At 34.6% G+C, this 19,765-nt stretch overlaps 1 protein-coding gene across 1 annotated transcript; it reads left to right on the top strand.

Annotated features, from left to right (window-relative positions):
• The first annotated feature begins 4,761 nt into the window (after positions 1-4,761).
• Positions 4,762-14,380, top strand: LOC128987131 (pancreatic triacylglycerol lipase-like). Its single transcript, XM_054407850.1, has 7 exons — positions 4,762-4,870; positions 6,660-6,813; positions 6,922-7,067; positions 7,700-7,954; positions 12,548-12,739; positions 12,823-12,970; positions 14,171-14,380. The coding sequence occupies exons 1-7, from the start codon at positions 4,798-4,800 to the stop codon at positions 14,223-14,225; spliced, it is 1,023 nt and encodes a 340-aa protein (XP_054263825.1). The 5' UTR covers positions 4,762-4,797; the 3' UTR covers positions 14,226-14,380.
• Positions 14,381-19,765: the final 5,385 nt, after the last annotated feature.

Here is a 19,765-nt window from a genome sequence, read left to right as displayed (position 1 = left end):
GCAAGAGCTGCCTGTGCGTCCGCTGGGTTGCTATTAAAAAAAAATAGTAAGGAAATCATAATGGAAACATTTGAAAATTAAATAATTGTTGCTAAAAAAATATTAGTTTAGGGATATACGAATAATAAAATGCATTAAAAATAGCCAAAATGAAATGCAGTTTTAATCAGGTGGGGGCAACAGTGGAGGGGGGGGGGCAAGGGTCGGGTCAAGCGCGCCGGTAATCAGCTGTGATGATAACGTCGGCCTCATCTATACCGAGCCTGGGGCCCTATTTTTGAAATGGTTGACAGTTGACTCTACAGTCAACACTCAACTCAACCAACAACAGGATTTGGTATTTTTGAAATCCAACAGTTTGGAAGTGAGTTGGAAATCACTAGTTGAGTGACTCGTTTTGGAAATGTAGAGCATACGACCGCCCGAAATTCAGATGACGTCATTTTAAACCAATCACAATGCAGAGTTTTGTGATCTTCGATTTTACCTCTTCTTACTCTAAAATCTGGATAAGCTAATCTCAATCTACCATATTTCGAGATACTGAGGTAAACTGTCAACTCCGTTCTTGAGAGATTGAGGTTATGTCTTGCTTAATCTTAGTGATTGCAAAAGTATGGTATCTTATATAAACTTATAAGTAGGCCTATTAACAATAAAATTTACTATGGATGTTTGTTTGTTTTATGGTGTAGCTCATTATAAGTTTAGGCATATCCTAAATACATTATTATTTGCTTTCTTCGTATCTATTTCAGAACACATCACCTTATTTTAGTTTTCTTCATCGTTTTGTTTCATGTTATTTTTAATTGTGTTTTTATTTAGGTTAAAGCTTATGGCTATTTGCCACTGCACTGAAAGCTTATCGTAACTTAAATTAATTTGATCCCTTTATTAGGTGAATGGTATTGAAACAAACTATGATATTGTTTCTCTCTACCACAATCGTTAATACCTTAAATCATAGGTCTAATAACAATAATTATCTTTTAATAAGTTCAATTAGTATGCCTAGTGTATTTCAAAAAAATTAAATAGTCTTATAACAAAGTAAATAGATTAAATAGTCTAGTATTGTCACAGTAAATAAAATTAACAATCACATTAAGTATTGGGTGCTAAGACATTGACAACAAATACATAACCTCTAAATCGCAATTAGTAAATTAAAGCAATAACAAAACAATATGGCGTCGACTCAAAAAGAGTAATTTTTTGCCGAAAGAGAGGAAGAAGAAAGTGCAGTCAACCTCCACTCAACAGCTCGATAGGTGTTGAGTAGTTTTGGTTGTATAAGTCCACCGTCAATCGTTTCAAAAATACGAAACGATTGGAAATAGAATGACTCGACACTCAACTCAACAGTCAACCATTTCAAAAATAGGGCCCCTGAAGAGAAATTCCTTAACTCTTAGTTTGAAAACATTAAGGGAAGGCGATTCAAAAAGCTTATCGTTACTAAAATAAGAACATATATTTCGATAGAGTATATTAGAAATATAGAAAGAGTTCGTTTTAGAGAAAGTATAATTTATTTGAAGTGAAGATATGCCTACTCGTGTGGAGTAACGGGTACTATGACAGTGAGTTATTCCTTGAAATATATTAGCATGATTTTTAAAGATGTTTATTAATAAACTCTTAATGAATAACTGTCGAATAGTGAGAATGGACGATTCCTCAAACAGAGCGTCAGTCGGGTATCGTTTGCACTTGCCAAACCCCACTTTTAAAATTGTTTTTTGAGCAATGTTTAAAGGTTCGATAATACTTTTATAACACCCACCCCATACAATGATACCAAATTAAAGCAACGAATGGACATAAGCAAAGTATGCCATTTTTTAGTTCTTTTATTGATAGTATTTCATTCATCTGTTTAAAAGCAAAAATATATTTCCGAATTTTGTTTCTGAGATAAGTAATATGCGTATTCCATTTCAAACGCTCGTCAAAAAATACACCCAAGTATTTGTACGAGTCTACTTTTTCAATGCTTTCGCATAAACATGTAGTACTTTGATAGTTATTACAATTATGAATAATTAAATCATTTAAATTAAATTCAGTACTTTTATTTATAGAAATTGGCATAAATTTGGTCCTAGATACATTTAGCGAAAGAATGTTTTGATTCAACCATCGTTTTACAATCATAAGATCATGCATAGCCTTATCTCGTACCTCGGGCCAAGTCTTTCCCTGAAGGAAAATTAAGGTATCGTCAGCAAATAAAAACATTTTACCAATAATAGTTAATTTTGAAATGTTATTTATATATAATAAGAATAAAATTGGCCCGAGAGTTGACCCTTGGACCACCCCGTAGTCTACAGGCATTCTACTGCTATTCACACCACATATAGAAACATACTGTGTTCTATTAGAAAGATAGCTTTTAAACCAATTGAGGGCGTTGCCTCTTATTCCCAGTAATTCCATTTTAATCAACAATTTTGCACGATCAACAGAATAAAATGCTTTTTTAAGATCGAGAAATATTAACATTGGGTGATTTTTATCTGAGATAACGTGATTAAGTTCTCTATTTATATCGAACAAAGCATCTGAAATATTTTTATCTCTACGAAACCCGTACTGACGCTCGCTGAGGATGTCATTTGTTTGAAGATAGGATACCATTTGATCCTTTACTATTTTTTCTACTATTTTAGCAAAGACACTAAGTAGAGATAAAGGGCGATAATTGTTTTTGTTGATAAAATCGTTGGATTTGTGTAATGGAAATACTTTTGATAACTTGTAGCAATCAGGGAAAACTCAAGAAATGATGCTGTGGTTGACAATATGAAGTAGGGGGTCACATAGTACATTGAAATTACTTTTCAAGACATCGGCCGAGACACCATCACAGCCCGGCGCTGACCCTCCCCGTAAACCGTGAACGTAACGTTGCAAGTCAAGTCCGTTGATCGGTTGTAAGTCAAAAGTACAGTTCAGTCGAAAGTCATTGTCGTTCAAAACTGGGACATCGGTAGGATCAATTGAATCAGCCAGCTCCTTCCAACGTTTGCAAAAAAGTTATTGAAATCTCCAGCCACCTCTTCACATAAGGTTGAAGTAATGGCAGAACCGCCAGGTACAGCTTTTTCAATTGGATTTTTTTATTGTCAGTCTGGTAACGTTGTACAGCTTCGGTGGATTTGAGTTTCGCATTAGTATTATTAGATTTCCTTATTTTAATGACAGTAATGTGGTGGGTTAGTGACAATTTAAACAAGGTTTTTATGTTTACATATTAAACATGGAAGAATTTAAACTTTGTTAAATGCACAGGTGTGCTGCGATTGGGAATTAATATATTTGGACCTATTCAACAGTAAAATAGTTTTCTGTGCTGCACTCTGTGGAAACATTGTGGCACTATTTCAAATAATGACTAATACAGATTGATGTGATTATTCAAACCTACAAAACAGTTGGTGAAAGTAAACATCTGCTTATTTATTTGTAAACATTGTAGTTCAAAAAGTCTGACATTGGCCCACTTAAAATCTGCTAGGGCGGAGCCCACATGACGGATCTGCACCAAACCTCACACAAACCATACTTGAATAATGCTTAATGATGCCTGAAAGTTTCATTACAATCTGTCGAGCGGTTTCGGTGTTCATAAGGTACAAACATATATAAATACATATATACATAGATAGTTCCTCTTTTATAGATATAGATCAATACGATATCACAGTTATTTAAGCAGCTTTAGTTACCTTTAGTCCAAACTTTATCAACATTCTGAAAAATCTTTTAAAATAATTAGACTGTATACAAAGACACGGGAAACAATAATTTGTCTACAAAATGCTGCAAACTTTAAGAAAAAAGTAAATTAATTCCTACAAGTAGTATTATTGAGAAAAATTTTACGCATTAATTTCTTACTCAAAAAAGTCGGCATTGTTACCAAATATTGTTTTCCTACACCAAAATCCAAGCAAAACTAAGACTGCCATGAACTTCATTTTTTTGAAATGCTGAAATTTACATTTTTATAACAAAGTATAGTTTGTTAAAAGTTAAACAGAAAGGGTAGACAGTTGTTTGAAATAGCTACATTATAATTTATGAAAACGAGTAACCTAGACGCAGTTACTAATATTTTGCAAAACTGGGTTCTAAGGACTGAAGTAATTGCCAATATATTGAGTGGTAATATGTTAAGCTTAGGCTGACTCTATAACATAATTTAATTTACCTATTTCGCCTGAAGGTCTTGTAGTTGAACTTATCGGGTAACGATTAGTTCAACTACAAGACCTTCAGGCGAAATAGGTAAATTAAATTATGGTATAATATAGGTCTTGTCGCTGGGTTCAAACAACATTGACTCTATAAGTTTTATTTTTTACAAATCGCGTGAAAGTTTATCGTACACATTACATAAAACAACGATAAAAAGCTCTGTTGTGTTTACTTTTGTTATCTAACAATTAACAGATAGGTTAAAGCCAATAGTGTAAGTGTTGACCGTGTAAAGCCAGATATCGTAGCTATCACACAGCTTAATGCCAGGATATACTTCAGCGGTTATGCAAATTAAATTTACAATTCGGCAATCATATTAGCCAAAGCTGTAAATAAATCATAAAGTTATTAATTGATTAAAAAATAATTGCTTCAAAGATAACCTTGAGAAGTGTGACACTTAATCCAAACTCAAGAGTCTAAGAACGTTGTAAATGAAATAATGCGGTTGACTCGAGTGTAGCAAAAGGTATAAAACTGCTGAGCCACGGTAAGTTGCACAGAGTGACAAGAGTGGCGGTGACAATGGCCAAGTCGGTGATCGTTTTGAGCCTCCTTCTCACGGGTTACTGCCAAGGGTCCCCCCTTCCTCACAAAGGTAAGGGGATACAAACGTTATATAGTTATTGACTCGTATACACGACAACCTACCTTAGTCTAACATACATAAAGATAATACACAACAAAACCAGATAAATATAAATAATTATACTAAATTTGTTTCTAAAAAGAATTTTTGCGATACAATTCTAAATTTACCTACAAAAGTCGTTAAAAAATAAACAAACTTTATCAGCAAACTGACACTTACTTGTCCCATTAACTTGTCATCAAAACTTATAATGGGTAAGCGGTGGGAGTAACGAAATATTAAGGAGAAAATCTGAAACATTTCAATGACTTTTGAACCGTACATTTTACAGCGTTGAGGGTTGAACCATTTTTGTTGAACAATTTTTTTGCGTTACAAAGACCATGCTATATATATTTTAATCAAAAAAGTTCCAGTCATTTTTGGTAAAACTCCAAAACGGGGTTTAATAGAAAATCAACATAAACAATAAATTATAATTTTATAATTGAATTTTGGAAATCTTTAACATGATATTTTAGTTGGCCTTTGGTCCAGGAATGTTATCTTAAAATAGAGAGTTCGGAGACACCCTATATCTTAAATAGCCTAATATGTCACGTAGTTTATATGGTTTTCAAGATGATTACCTATTTGATATTTTGACATTTTTGCTAATTTAAAGTCTGTAATAATTCTATGCAAACCAACATACCTTAACCAAACACAGGAAATAAAAAACAACATATAAAAAAAGACGAAAACGTCCATTTCATGAAATGTTATGGAAAGTAATATCTGTATGCCTGTCCAGTGTACAGTACCCCAGGTTTCAATTAGTAAGTAACTACAGTACATAGGCCTACTCATGCCTACATTGATAAAATAAATGCCAAATTTTATCACACAACAAAAGCTTTACTATTCTTTATCGTATGATGAGTGCAATCAAGTATACTATCAAGTGTTAGATTACGGCGATACGGCTCATGTTGTGGTTTTGTATTAGTGATTGTATTGTTAGTAAAATAAATGACTAGCAACAGAATCCGGTGTGGTATAATACAACGGGTTCTAGAAGTAAAAAAATCAAACTTATTATATACAAATATACGTGTATGAAGCCTTCAATTGACCTATTAATTAAATAAGTCGGTCAAGTAGAACTGTAGATTTAAAAAGTTTAACAAATTTTATCTAACTCAGTATTTTCTCACCACTATAAATTCGGAGGTTGCTGAGCTTTTAACAACATTTAAATGGTGGGAGAATCTACCAAAGTGGAAGGTGATATTCTGAAAGAGAATAAAAATTCATACAAATTATTTTATGTATTTATTAAAATACTCAATTAAAGAAGCCTAAACTTGAAGGTTACTTGATTAAATCAACAAAAAAAGAAACTAAAAAAAACCCGTTTTATTGTATTGTAACCGGTATTCTTATGTTTAGTTAAATCTAAGGCTTACCTTAGGATCCAATTTATTTAATAGTGGAGACCTAGGTTTCTTCGTCAAAACGTTATCGCCAGTCCTTTGTCTCATAGGCTAGCTAAACTTTTAGTTTCCAAACTCATTATTGATATTGTCGAGGTTATTAATATAAAGGTTTTTAGATGTTATATGAAGCTACGTGTGCGTAAAAAAACTAGTTTTTAAAAAGAAAACGTTAATAGTTTACTTCTAAATTAAAATTTAAAGCCATATCTGTCGAAATTTAGTTGAGCGAGTTGCGCAGCAGCCTCCAAGAAATGTTTTGTAGAAACTAAAAATTGATTGACCGTTAGTTTTCTCTGATTATGTTGTGACTTTGTCAGATGGATTGCTCCAGTACCACGAGAACATGACGTCAATGTGGATGGTCGACGACTACGGAAGACTCCGGCAGATCCAGCTGACGGCCAAGCCTCACCACAGTCAACGGCCATTAGGGAACGTACAAGACCACGTCTACTACTTCCTATACACCAGGTGGGTCTGCGGACACACAACAATACAATACAACAAATACATTAGAGAATTCGTTCATAACAAGGTTATCGATAATATGTACTAAAGCCGTGTTTATTCATATTTCAGGAAGTATAATAGCGCGTACCAACTGATCAGGGGCGACACTACGCGGCTCAAGTATTCCACTTTTAACCCTGAACGACCAACCAAAGTGGTAGTCCACGGTTTCTGGAGCAATTACCAGAGTGATGCTGTCCAAGTAATACGTGAAGGTAATCAATCACCTTGGACTATTGCTAGACTACACAAACACTTTACAAAGTCGAAAAGTAATTAGCGAACGTTAAATTTCGACTTGATATTTCGAAATTTAAACATGGAATGTAAAAAATTCGTTAAAATGTATTTTACATAATGTTAGAAACCTGTGATAAAACTAAAAAAGTATATGTTTGAATACATTTGATAACCATAGAATAAAATATACAACAATTGTATTAAATTATTATCTATTTGATTCATGACGAAAAAGTTCACAAGAATTGCGTCCTTCTCCAGTACTTTACAATACTTATCGTCAATTATGTTTAGAAAAAATATGTGAATTTCTTTCACGATAAAAAAAATCGATTTTCTTTTGAGAAAAGATGAGTTTACACCGTTGTTGAGTTTTGGATTATAAATATTTAATCTGTTCATCTATTTAATTTATAACGAATAAGTTCACAAGAATTGGGTCCTTCTCCAGTACTTTACAATACTTATCGTCAATTATGTTTAGAAAAAATATGTGAATTTCTTTCACGATAAAAAAATCGATTTTCTTTTGAGAAAAAAATGAGCTTACACCGTTGTTGAGTTTTGGATAATAAATATTTAATCCGTTCAATGTGGTGGTTCACAGCCTATCTGAACGCCGGAAGTGACGTGAACGTGATAGGTGTCGACTGGAGCTATCTAGCGGCCGGACCGTGGTACCTGGAGGCGGCAGGTAACACAGAGCCTGTCGGCCAACAGATCGCTCTGATGATAGATTTCCTGGTGTCCACGACCGGCGTTGACGTGTCCAACATTCACCTGCTGGGTCACAGTCTCGGCGCGCACGTCTCTGCGTTCGCAGCCAATAAAGTGACGTCTGGAAGGATAACGAGGATTACAGGTATAGCAAGACAGTTTGGACTTTGTACATAACATGTGAATATAGTAACAGTTATATTATAACGGCTGGACCTTTTACAGGTCTAGCCATGACACAAAATCAGATGGATTCAGGTAAAAATTAAATTAAATTTAATTTAAACGAAAATAAACTTGAAACAGACTTAGCACTATCTTCCATTTTATCAGAAAATGAAAATGTGTCAAACGAACTTAAAAGGCCCCACAGTGATGCATGTTCATTATCACCGCAAAATACTAAAAACGATTCATTCAGAAAAAACTAGATATAGCCCGCACAATAAAGGACCCTTCGAGGTCATCATTATGAAAGAGGATAAGACCAAAATAAGCCCTTTCACAATAGGAAAACTACTCAAATCAGATGACAAAATCAACTCAGTAAGATCTGTCGTAATGTAACTATTACATGCCGAAACTACAAATCCGCCGATGATCTATTGTTTTGTAGTACTCTAAAAGGATGTAAGGTAGCTACACCTAGACTAAAAAATACACTCTGTTGGAGTAATTAACATAGATCCAGATATCTCTGAGGACGAGTTCCTCGCTGATGCAGTTAGCGGATTTCCTTTTGTCACTGCTGATACAATCAAAAGAAAACTAAATGAAGAACTTAAAGATACATACTTCATGAAAATTATATTTAACTCAAATTTTCTACCAAAAGTGGTTAAATTAAATCTTGTAATAATAGAGGTGGAACCATACATCATTCCAGTGAAGCAATGCTTCAGGTGTTTTTCTTATGGTCATGTAGCCTACATGCCCCTACAATAAAACTCGCATTTGCAGTGAAAATTGCCACAATGGTGATTGTATCAGTATCCTTAAATGCGTCCACTGCAACACAGAACACAGCGGTACATAAAAGAAAATGCCCCGATTACATCCGACAGCTTAATATTAAAAATCATATGAGTATTAACAGACTGAACTATTTCACCGCAAGCAAAGAATTCCCTATTACCTACAATTAAAAAAACCAACATAAACACAATTTAGTACCAGTAATATCCTACTCACAAGCTGCTAAATTTGGAATAAACACCAGAGACACAGAAGACTTTAATAAATAAGTAATATTTAGGCAGCCTAAAAGAGAAAAAATTGGAGAATAACGCATGGCCAGTTACACACAACCATATGACATACTCAGTAATCTTGAAGAAGAAAAAGTTAGGCCTACTCAAAACTCAAACAGTCTAAAAAGAGTGATACTGCACCTGGAGTGGATATATATATATATATAAATATATATCGGAAATAAATAAGCAACTTCCGCCATCTTCGTATTTCAGATATATATATATATATATGTTAAATAGGGTAGGGCTCAATACACTTCCTTGGGGAATCTCTCTATTTGTAAGCTTAGAGTGACTATGTTCTGGAAAGAATAAGGATGAATTTGTTTGGTATTCCGAATTTGTACATTTTGATTAGTAGCTTAGGTATATAAACTTTATCATAGGCACTTGTGAAATGTCTAGTGATGTCAATATGGTTGTTTCATTGTGAGAAGAGGATGTATATATCGGACATCATTGGTTTTAGAAGGGCTATAATTTTCAAATGTTTCCATCCTTCTGGTATTTTATTTTTGTTGTTCCATATATTATTATAAACTGATAACAGAAATTCTAATGCCTCTATTGGTAGTTTTTTTATCATTGAATATGCTATGTTATCCACTCCAGGTGCAGTATCTCTCTTTTTTAGATTGATTGCTCCTAATAGTTCCTTTAAGCTAAATTCTTGATCCAGTAAATGATTAGTTTCAATAATATTAGGTTGAGTAATTTCAGCAGCTTGCAATAAGTAGTCAGGTACTATGTGTTTCACGAATCTGTCTCATAAATCAGAGTTATTTTCCATATATCTTCCAATGTTTTGTCCATGTATTTTAAGATTCTTACAACTTTCCATGCGCGTTGTGAGGATTTTTTTTCTCACTTATAGTTTGGCATGTTTTAATCAACCCTTGTTTCTTTGCCTCCCTAGCTCTTAACTGTGTTATACGGCATGGGCAAAAATTTTTCACAAACTATCATCCATCACAAACTCGCAGCATGGCTTATGCCTTAAAGTAAACGATTCAAGGTGTGGTTATCGTAAAGTTAAAACTGAAGGTACGACTAACACTTACAAACATAAAGACAGCCTTCCTGAACAAGTAATTCTAAAGATTAAATATATTTATAGGGCTCTAACTGATAGTGAACCTCTAAAACTACTGAAAGTGTTTGCACGGGCACACGCAAAATCCTAACGAAAGTTTCAATAATGTGATGTGGTCCAAAATACCTAACAGGGTTTTCGTGAGACTTGAGACCTTACAGCTATAACTCCACTTTTTTGCGAAATTGAGATATTAGTATATTTGGATAAAGAATTAAAAAATACGCCTGCTTAACAATATGTTTAGTTATACAACAATTCAAAACCCATTTATTTAATAAAAACAATAACAATATCAACCTTAAGTCCATCAATATAGATGGTTTAATAAGTCAGAAGGCCCCAACTCCCAATAATAAAATAAAATACCTCATCTCCACTGGAGTTAAGGTTATTTGGATTATTATTGGGAGTTGAGGTTTTTAGATTTATGAAATGTTGACTCTGAAGGAGATAAGGTAATTTTTGTGGAGTTGAGGTTTTTCAGTTTATTATGTTGGTACTTGTAATCCACCTGATCAGATCGTAGATGGTATGTTATTGTTAGTTTAGTTGTTGACAAAGTGGGAATTTGCGCCAGTGCGACTTTAGTTTGAGGTTTTATCAGATATAAATATAAAGGCTTTCCCTTTAAATGATTACTTTTACTTTTTTAGTGTTGTGTTTGTGGAAACGTGATGTCGTCTAACATTAATAACAGCCGAGGATCACTGCTAGTGAAATTAGCAGTTGATAAATTAAATGGGGATAAAAAAAATGAAGGTAGACCTACTTCTGTTCAAACTTCTTCTAGACCTACCAATATTGAACATATCACTTCTGAAAATTCTAAGGAAGATAATAGAACCAAAGAAGCTATTCTTATTGTAGTTCCTTCTACAAGTACATAGTTCTTCAGTTCAAGTAAATCAGGATGACGATCAGTTGTTATTGGACACACATCATAACAAAAGAAGGTGAGCAAAGCACGATTTCACTTGGAGTGAAGATGCGGCAAATAGAGATAGCAACGAAATATGTAGCTCCATCTTAACAAGTGTAATGAAGGATAATGACCAGGTTTTATTTTGGACTGACAGAAGTGCATGACAAAATAAAAACTTTCAATAATCTGTATTTCAGTATTTGATTTTAAATGGGTTTTCAAAGTCATTGGCCATAAGTACCGTGAAGTTGGCCACTCATACTTAGACAGTGACCGTGAATTTGGTCGCATAGAAAAGATGTTGCGTAAGCAGTAAACTGTGTACCTGCAAGATGACTACTGGCGTATTATAATCAACGCCAGAAAAAGCAATCTTGTTACAGATATGAGAGATCATTTTCGTGACTTTGAACCGCTACCAAGCAAGTTAAACCTGACAGACAGGGGGAAAATGTTTTAAATGAGAAAAAGATGTTTAGAGATGGAATTATTTAGATCAGAGTGGATGAATTTGGGCCGTATCTCTATAAAGAATGACTTCTAAGTAGACTTTCTAAAAAAACAAAGGCTTGAAGCAGCAACAGGAATTCATCCCAGAAAAGTGTAGGTTCTGTTGTGACAAAATATTTCAAGAGTGTGGTAGGCCTATTAAAAACCCAGCGTTAATTAACTCGGCGCATTACACTGCACCCTGAAGACATAGGTTACAGCTTTCACGTTCTAATGTAATAAATCCATAATCATAATCATTGTCGTTCTTCTGTTCTGTTCTGTTACTTGTAAAATTTTAAATCGTAAATTAAATTGTTTACAATATGTACTTTCTATATGTTCTATTAACCTCCTGGGACTCTTTATTCAGGTGAGTTAATTGTGTATCCTTGTATCCTTCCTTTCTCCTCAATAATTATTCCAAAGCCAAGTTGTTTTTTTCCTTTGACAAATTAAATTGTTTACAATTAAATTTTTTTAATTTAAAATGTTGTTTATTGTTTTTGGTGATTTTTGAAAGTTATGTTTATTCTGTTCTGTGTAATACTTTGTTACTTGTACAATTTTGCAATAAAATGTTTTGTTCATTTCATAATATTCTATTCAGATGTGATTTGTTTTATTATAGAAAAATAAAATCAAAATCTTCATTTTTAATTGTTGTAAAGATTTATATTAAAAAATAATAGTGTCTTTAACGAAAATATTTCTTTATTGTGAATTAACTATTTGATTTCTGTCCCAATTTGCATATTACAAAATATAAAATCCACGCAAAACTAAGAAATTGCACGAAATTGAAAAATTGTTCTTAAACTATCTCCAATTCCTTCACACGGTAATAATTTTACAAATCATTATAAATAACTATGTTTTATTTGTATAATGTATACATGTATATACATAAAAATGATATATACATATCGCACAAGAATGAAAACATTGTATTGATTAATTAGGCTGTGTTGAATCCAGGATTAGACCCGGCATTGCCGCTGTTCTCCAGTAGACCTCCTGAGAGTCGCCTCGACCCCACGGACGCCGACCTGGTCGACTGCATCCACACCTGTGGCGGATACTTGGGCTTTTGGCAACCTTTGTGCTCCCTGGACTTCTATCCGAATGGTGGAACCGCCTCACAACCCGGCTGCCATTGGGATCTCTTAGGTAAGAATCCGGTCGAGAAGGTTCTACTTAAGTTTGATAACATTTCACAGCAGCTATATCTCATACCTGGTGTTTTGTGACAGGGGCTTGCAGCCACGGGAGGTCGTACAGGTACTACTCGGTGTCTGTTACCTCGCAGTTCGTCGCCCGAGCCTGCGCCTCTCTGGACGAGGTACAGCGAGGTCGTTGTAGCGGTCACGTCGGCGTCATGGGCGACCCTGCCCCCACCACGTCAGTAACTTTTTATTAACTATGCACTTTCGTGAGCACGATTGAATACCTGATAGAATATTGCATAAATGTTTCTCAATAGAATGTAAACAGGAAAATAATTACGGTAAGCCCAAATATATTTTTAGCTCGTTTATAAATTTTTATGACAGTCGGAAGGTAAAATACCCCCGCAGCAGCAAATCCAAAGTAAGCCAATTTCAATTTGTCTGATTGGATTATTTACTAAAGTTGTTTATCTATAAACAAGACATATTTAACCCTCGTCAAAATGACATTAGATTTCACGAGTGCTCAGTTTTGCTGCTTCGGGGAAGGTATAAGTGTTATTGACCAAATACTGTATCTGTAGTATTGGATATAACTCTCATTCAAGTTTATCCCACCCTACATCTCTAAGCCAACTTTAATCAATATCGGAATACAATTTCTCAAGTTATCACGTTCACGGATGTAGTAATCAGAGACACACACTACGTGAGTCACATTTCGCTCGACCAGGCTATATCGTGGCAACAATGCACTGGAGTTCTAAGCAGGCGATGGCGACTGCCACACTTATGGACGCAAGATTATCCAGCTTTATGTAAATTGATATAAAAAATATGCCTAACAATGTGGTTATCATTATCGATTTTCCAAACACCAAAACGATTCCCGTCAAAACAAGTTTTGTTCTGGCGATTGCTGCTTTTGTATAAACAAAATAATTTGCATGAATGACAACAACATCAGAAAATTCATTCTGAAAACATACGAACTACTGTATAAAAATTAAATAAAGTTGGCTCAGAACTTAACAACAATGGTCTTTTGATTGCCTTGTTTAAAAATATTAACAAGAATATATATTTTTTAAATTGCGTTATATGAATGGCTTTACTAGAAGATTAGGTTGGATATAATTTTAATTTACAATAAAAATCTAAGGAGAAATACTTTTATTTAAAAGAGTAGTTTTAAAACACAAATTTATTTGCACCTGTGTAAATGGATACCACTTGTCAGTTTAAGACCCAATCTCAATGAGCGAAACGAGCGAATAATAGGTACAGTAGTAAAATATATTACGACTTGTAGCTTATAAGGTAGTTGAAGTAAATTAATATAATGAAGTAATGATTTTCCCTCATGAAATAAGAACATTTGGAAATATTGATTGAGAACTTGTTTAAATAAATAACAACTGTATTTTTTCAGGAAGCCGGGCTTGTACTACTTAGAGACTACAAGTGACTACCCATATACAGTATAAAAACCTAAACCTTTTCATTACATTTGTGATGTTTATTGAAAATATTTCGAATGATTCACGTTCTACGATAGAATCTAATGTGGTTGTAATCCTAACCATGCATATTATCATGTATATAATATTTTACTTTTGTATTAAACATTTATATTGACTAATTGTAGTTTTAATCGCCCCAAAGGATTATTCGATCTTCGGATATTTTTATACTTAGTGAAATTTAGTTTCATAAGAATTTCGATAGATAACAAAATACATAATACATAATAAGCGCTTAGTCTGCAGGTTTGCAACGGCGGGGGTATTTTCTTTCTAGAATTCATTTTGGGTTCCCTTTCTCACATTAGAGGCTCTCGTTAAAGGGAAGTAGCAAATCAAATTCAGAAAGTATGCTACAGTTTGCAAGGTCCTTAATCATAAGCGTCAAGTAAACTGGTTAATGCGGCACCTCGACCATGTTTTAAATGACAGTGGAAACTTAACAGACTTCTTGAATCTACTCTTAAACTAACAAAAGTTAGGAGAAAGAAGAAGGGAAACGTGTAGTCGCTAGCGTGGATAAACTTCCAAAGGCTTGCAAAAATAGATTACCAATATCATGGGAAAAATACAAAGGGTTGAAGGAATGATGTGTTTTAAGAGTCATTCCAGTAGACTTTCATCAATTTTATGAAAATCATCCTCATGGTGAGAGGGTTTCTTTAAGAGCGAAGAAAAGTAGAGCTTCCAGAGATGCGAAAAAACAGAAAGTGGACATACAAAAGAGTAATAAGGAAAAATGTAATGTAGGCTTACATTGTTTGGAATGATAATGAGTGCCTTTTTCTCTAACCCTTTATTCCCAAGCTTATGTAGTAGGGCGAATACGCCAAATGTTTCACTTACGTTATGGTAAATGGGCGAATATCAAGTATTTTCTCATTAAAAACTGTTGTTATCCTTATAAAAGGCTATTTTACTCTCATTATGTTATTTAAAAGAGACGAACATTTTTGTTACTTCCAATAAATATGAAAACTTTATAATTTTGTTTAGTTTATCCTCACATCACAAATCAGTGTGTTGTGTGGCTGATGTATTGTCTTATTATTATTATTAAGTGGAGATTATTATTGTCTTATCCTTCTAGTCTCTGTGCTGTATGTTCGAGTGGTATCAACAATTGAAGATTGATTCAATACACTAACCTAAACAGCACAGAGTTTGGAGGAGAATTTGCTATATAAGTTTCCTCCACAATAGTTTGGACATGCATAACCTCTATCAGAGAACTGACCTTTTGTTGGACTTTCACTTGGTTTTACATAACCGAATATAAACATGGAAGCGAAAGCTAAATCAGCCGAAGTTCAAGAAGAAATTCCAGACGAAACATTATAAGTGGGTAGCATATTATTGCCATTAACCTATGAGGAAGGGAATAACGTTGATGTAACTGACCTCTTAAGTGGCGTTGCTGAATTACTTCCATTGGAAGACGAAGCTGAGGTATACTCAGGCACACTTTGTAGGAGACCTTCTTGGGAAAAACTTAATACAGCGGTCCAAAAAAGAAAGATTTATCATATGTATGTCACTGAAAAACAAAGAAAAGTACAATATCCAACCAACCTCTTTGTACTGAAGATGTAAAAGAAAATGCACTGGGAAAATACACTAAGATAGAAGAGAAGTAATAAACAAACACTTCTAGGATTAAGAAGTTAATGAAAGAAAGGTTTTTATTTTGGGGCACGTAAACAAAAGCACTGTGATAAGGAAAACACCAAAAGAAGAATCAAGAAGAGAGAAGGCATTTATTTATACTCCGAGCCCTGCTGATGGAGAGAAAATAACGTATGTAAAACCGGTTGTAGTTTACAATGAATCATTTGTCTCTGTTGGAAAAAATCAAAAACTTTGAGCCAATTGCATGCTTGTGGCATGAGGGAATATCTTGGAGAAAGGAAGAGGATATTGCGAGTGCAATGCAATGCTTATCCAAGCAACTTCAATTGAGCTTAATTACCTAGAGCCTGGCCACACATTCATATCCACAGACCACTTCCACCACTAGGTCACTCAACAGGTATAAACGTCTACTTTCGTAGATACCTTTCTAGGCTGATTAATTAAGCATGTAAAAAGTACGCTTTTATTTTAAAATTTTAATACAAGCATAAATATTTCTACTTCTTGGCGTTATGGCATTACACTGCCTAGAAACGTTAATAATAACCATTTTTTCATCCGTTTTTTCATTTTTAAAAATTTTGTTTTTGGTGCTAGAGCAAAACATTGGTCACTCTTAGTTAGTTTTTGTTATAGTGCTACTTGTAATAATCATCTACTTTATTCAAGTGGCTGTGGTTACCCAAATGTAATGCTGCTTGTGCCTAATGACAGTTGACCAAATACTTCTTCTTCGTTACTGTATAGTACATGTTCTGTTTCTTGTATAAACAATAACAATAAACATAACCCTATTTCCAAGTGAAGTTTTGTTTTAGTGAGTTTTGTGTTTCTATTGTTATTGAATTGATTTCTAAAGAAAAATGACTAAACCCAAGGGTGTTTACAATAAACGTGCATTCAAAGGAAACGGTTACAATATAATCTTAGCGATACCTACAGAACAGTTACAGGATGTACACCATGGCCCTTCAAGCACATCTAGGCCTAGTTCTGGGCCTAGCACTCCAAAATCAATCTCCTCTTCAGTAAGTTCTTCAAGAAAGAAGTTATCTTTTAGTGATAAAAAATACAGTGACTTCCAAGGTGATTCAGGCAATATAATTGTTTCCATGGATAAACTTATTTCTATGTTTGATGATGTATTTTGTAAATGTGGTGCTTTAGTAAACCTATCGGAAGATATTTCATCGCGAAGTGGTTTAGTGAGTAGGCTTTTCATGGCATGTAATGCATGTGACTTTGAAAATAGTTTTTGGAATTCTCCAGAATGTAAGCCTAAGCCTAATGATATTGGTAAGAATCTGAGATTGTTTGATGTCAATGCTAGATTTTTTTATGGGCTCAGGTGCATTGGCAAAGGACGTGAAGCCGGGAAATCGCTTTGCACCATGTTAAATCTTCCGCCTCCCAACTTGGACAGAGCAAAGCACACAAAAATAATATCAGCATGTTTGAAATTAGTTGCTGAGGAGTCAATGATAAGACCTACTAAGGAGGCTATCCAACAACATGATGGTGACTCGGATATTAGCATTGCTTTCGATGGGACATGGCAGAGACGCGGTTTCAAATCAAAGAATGGGGTTGCTACTATCACCAGCCTTGATACTGGTAAAGTCCTAGATTATGAAACACTGACCAAATTTTGTAGTGGCTGCTCAAAAGCTAAGACTCCAGAACAAAAACAAAAACATGAACCGCATTGCGTTAAGAATAATGAAGGTTTTAGCGGGGGAATGGAGACGCAGGCTGCAGTAACGCTCTTCGGTCGCTCAGAATTGAAACGAAATGCTCGCTATGTCGAAATGTTGGGAGGTGGAGACTCTATTAAGCCTACTCCTATGTAAAAGACAGTAAGCCATATGATGTGGATGTATCAAAGCTGGTGTGTGTAGGCCATGTTGAGAAGCGCATGGGTACGCGCCTCCGAAATCTGAAAAGAATATGAGCGGGAAGGTTTTAATTACTCCCCTAGCAAAGAAGACACCGAAAAAAGTAAGTTTCAAAGCAGCCCCGCAGCAATTTTAGTCTGCCTTTTTTTGGATCTAGAGGAGGTCAGCGCATCGTTTTTAGAGGACTTGGTGCCCGCAGTAACAATTGAAGGCAGAGTGAGGCAGTTCGCAGACTATCTTGTCGACACATATTTTGAAGATGATACACTCTTCCACCTAGAGTCTGGAATTCGTTCGAAAACAGGCTGTCATTACGAATGCCTGTGAATCTTTTCACGCACATTTCTTGGCGTATTTAAAAGATTTGCGTATGGGAAAATCAAGTGTGAAAATAAGCTACGGCAGACTGGAGGGAGCAGTACAGGAAGAGGAAAGACGAATTAAACAGTGCAAGAGAACGTTATACGAGTGGTGCGGTTTTGCGGAAAGAGCCGTTTTGTTAAAATTTTTTGTTAAAATCGCAAGCAAGCGTTTCGCGAAATAGTGACTGACAGGAACTTCGTTCATGTGTTTATTTTGTGCCGGAAATTCGCTAAAAAATTGAATTTTTCCGTCACCAGTTTTTTTTTCTTGTCACGAGAGGACGGAACCAAAGGTGTACAAAGGTGTAGTTTTCTCCAAATCGTTTGTATGGTGCGAGAACCCAGAATTTCTGAAATTTTACTTTGCGTGTGTGGTAGAACTGGGAGCATCAACAATGACAAAAAAAATGACAGCGTTATACGAAATCAAGTGGAAGTTTGAATTATTTGTAGTTGGAAGTATTTGTTTGAGTTATCTAATGTTACTTTGTTTTAGGATTTAAGGCGTAATCGTGTTGTTGGACGAAATTAATTTTTTTTATTTTTCCAGTGGTTTCACTTTGTTTAAATTTGTTAGCCTAGTAGAGGCAATAGGAGAAAGATACCTCACTTTAGGCACGTTTTCCCCATAAGAATAACATGGGGATCATTTTTTAGCCACTTTTTCAAAAATCCTGATCTTTGCCTGTACACCTCTATATAAATGTTCAATACCATTGTACAACTTCATTACTATTTCAAATCAACATGCATTCACATGTATATTCTCAAAATCATCAACTTCACAGTGCGAGGTTTGTACGCGAACTCAGGCGCGCTCCCGGCTCATGGCGCGCTCCCTTGGACATCCTTAGTGGAAATCCACGAGTTCTGGCTACTTGGGAACCCAAGCCATTTGACATACCCTTCCTTCCCCCCCCCCCTCACCCCCCCTTCCTTCTAATTACCTTCTCTACCAAATACATGTCTTTATACTTGGTCTTTAACAACTCCTCTGTATAGAATCCTCCCCTGATTATATTACCATTTTCATCTTTCAAGATATAAGTCACAGGCTTTGTATTCTTAACTTCTGCTATTGTAAATAGCTCACCTGTCCAATTTGGAGTATATCCTTTACTAAAAACATGTTTATACTTGGAAATCCTCACACTATCACCCACCTTATATCTTGGCTTTTTAACTTGCACTACTTTAGAAGTCAACCTCTCATGCACATATTTACTATTCTTAATATTCACTTGGTTAGGCTTCATACCTATAGATCTATGCACCTTATTATTATATTTTCGAATTAACTTTGGAAGTAAATCCAACCATTTATAACTTCCCTGAGCACTAAATTCCCTATATAACCAATTTTTAAAGTTCTCTGAAACCTCTCCACAATTGCAGCCTTAGTTGTAGAAAAAGTGTGATAGTGATTAATATTTAAGTTTTTCATTAGTTTGCTAAAATATTGATTAAAAAATTCTTTTCCATTGTCAGATTGAATGTTTTTAACCCCCTTTGGTAGAATGGTTTTAATGGCTTCTGTAACCACTAACCCTGTCTTATTCTTTAGTGGAGCAGCATAAGCTTTTTTAGAAAATGTATCTATTAAAGTTAAAATATA

Source organism: Macrosteles quadrilineatus, unplaced genomic scaffold (assembly GCF_028750875.1).
Source record: "Macrosteles quadrilineatus isolate MER2022 unplaced genomic scaffold, UCM_ALF_1.0 Scaffold_2__2_contigs__length_208266976, whole genome shotgun sequence".
Taxonomy (NCBI): domain Eukaryota; kingdom Metazoa; phylum Arthropoda; class Insecta; order Hemiptera; family Cicadellidae; genus Macrosteles; species Macrosteles quadrilineatus.
This window is presented reverse-complemented; position numbering and strand designations above follow the sequence as displayed.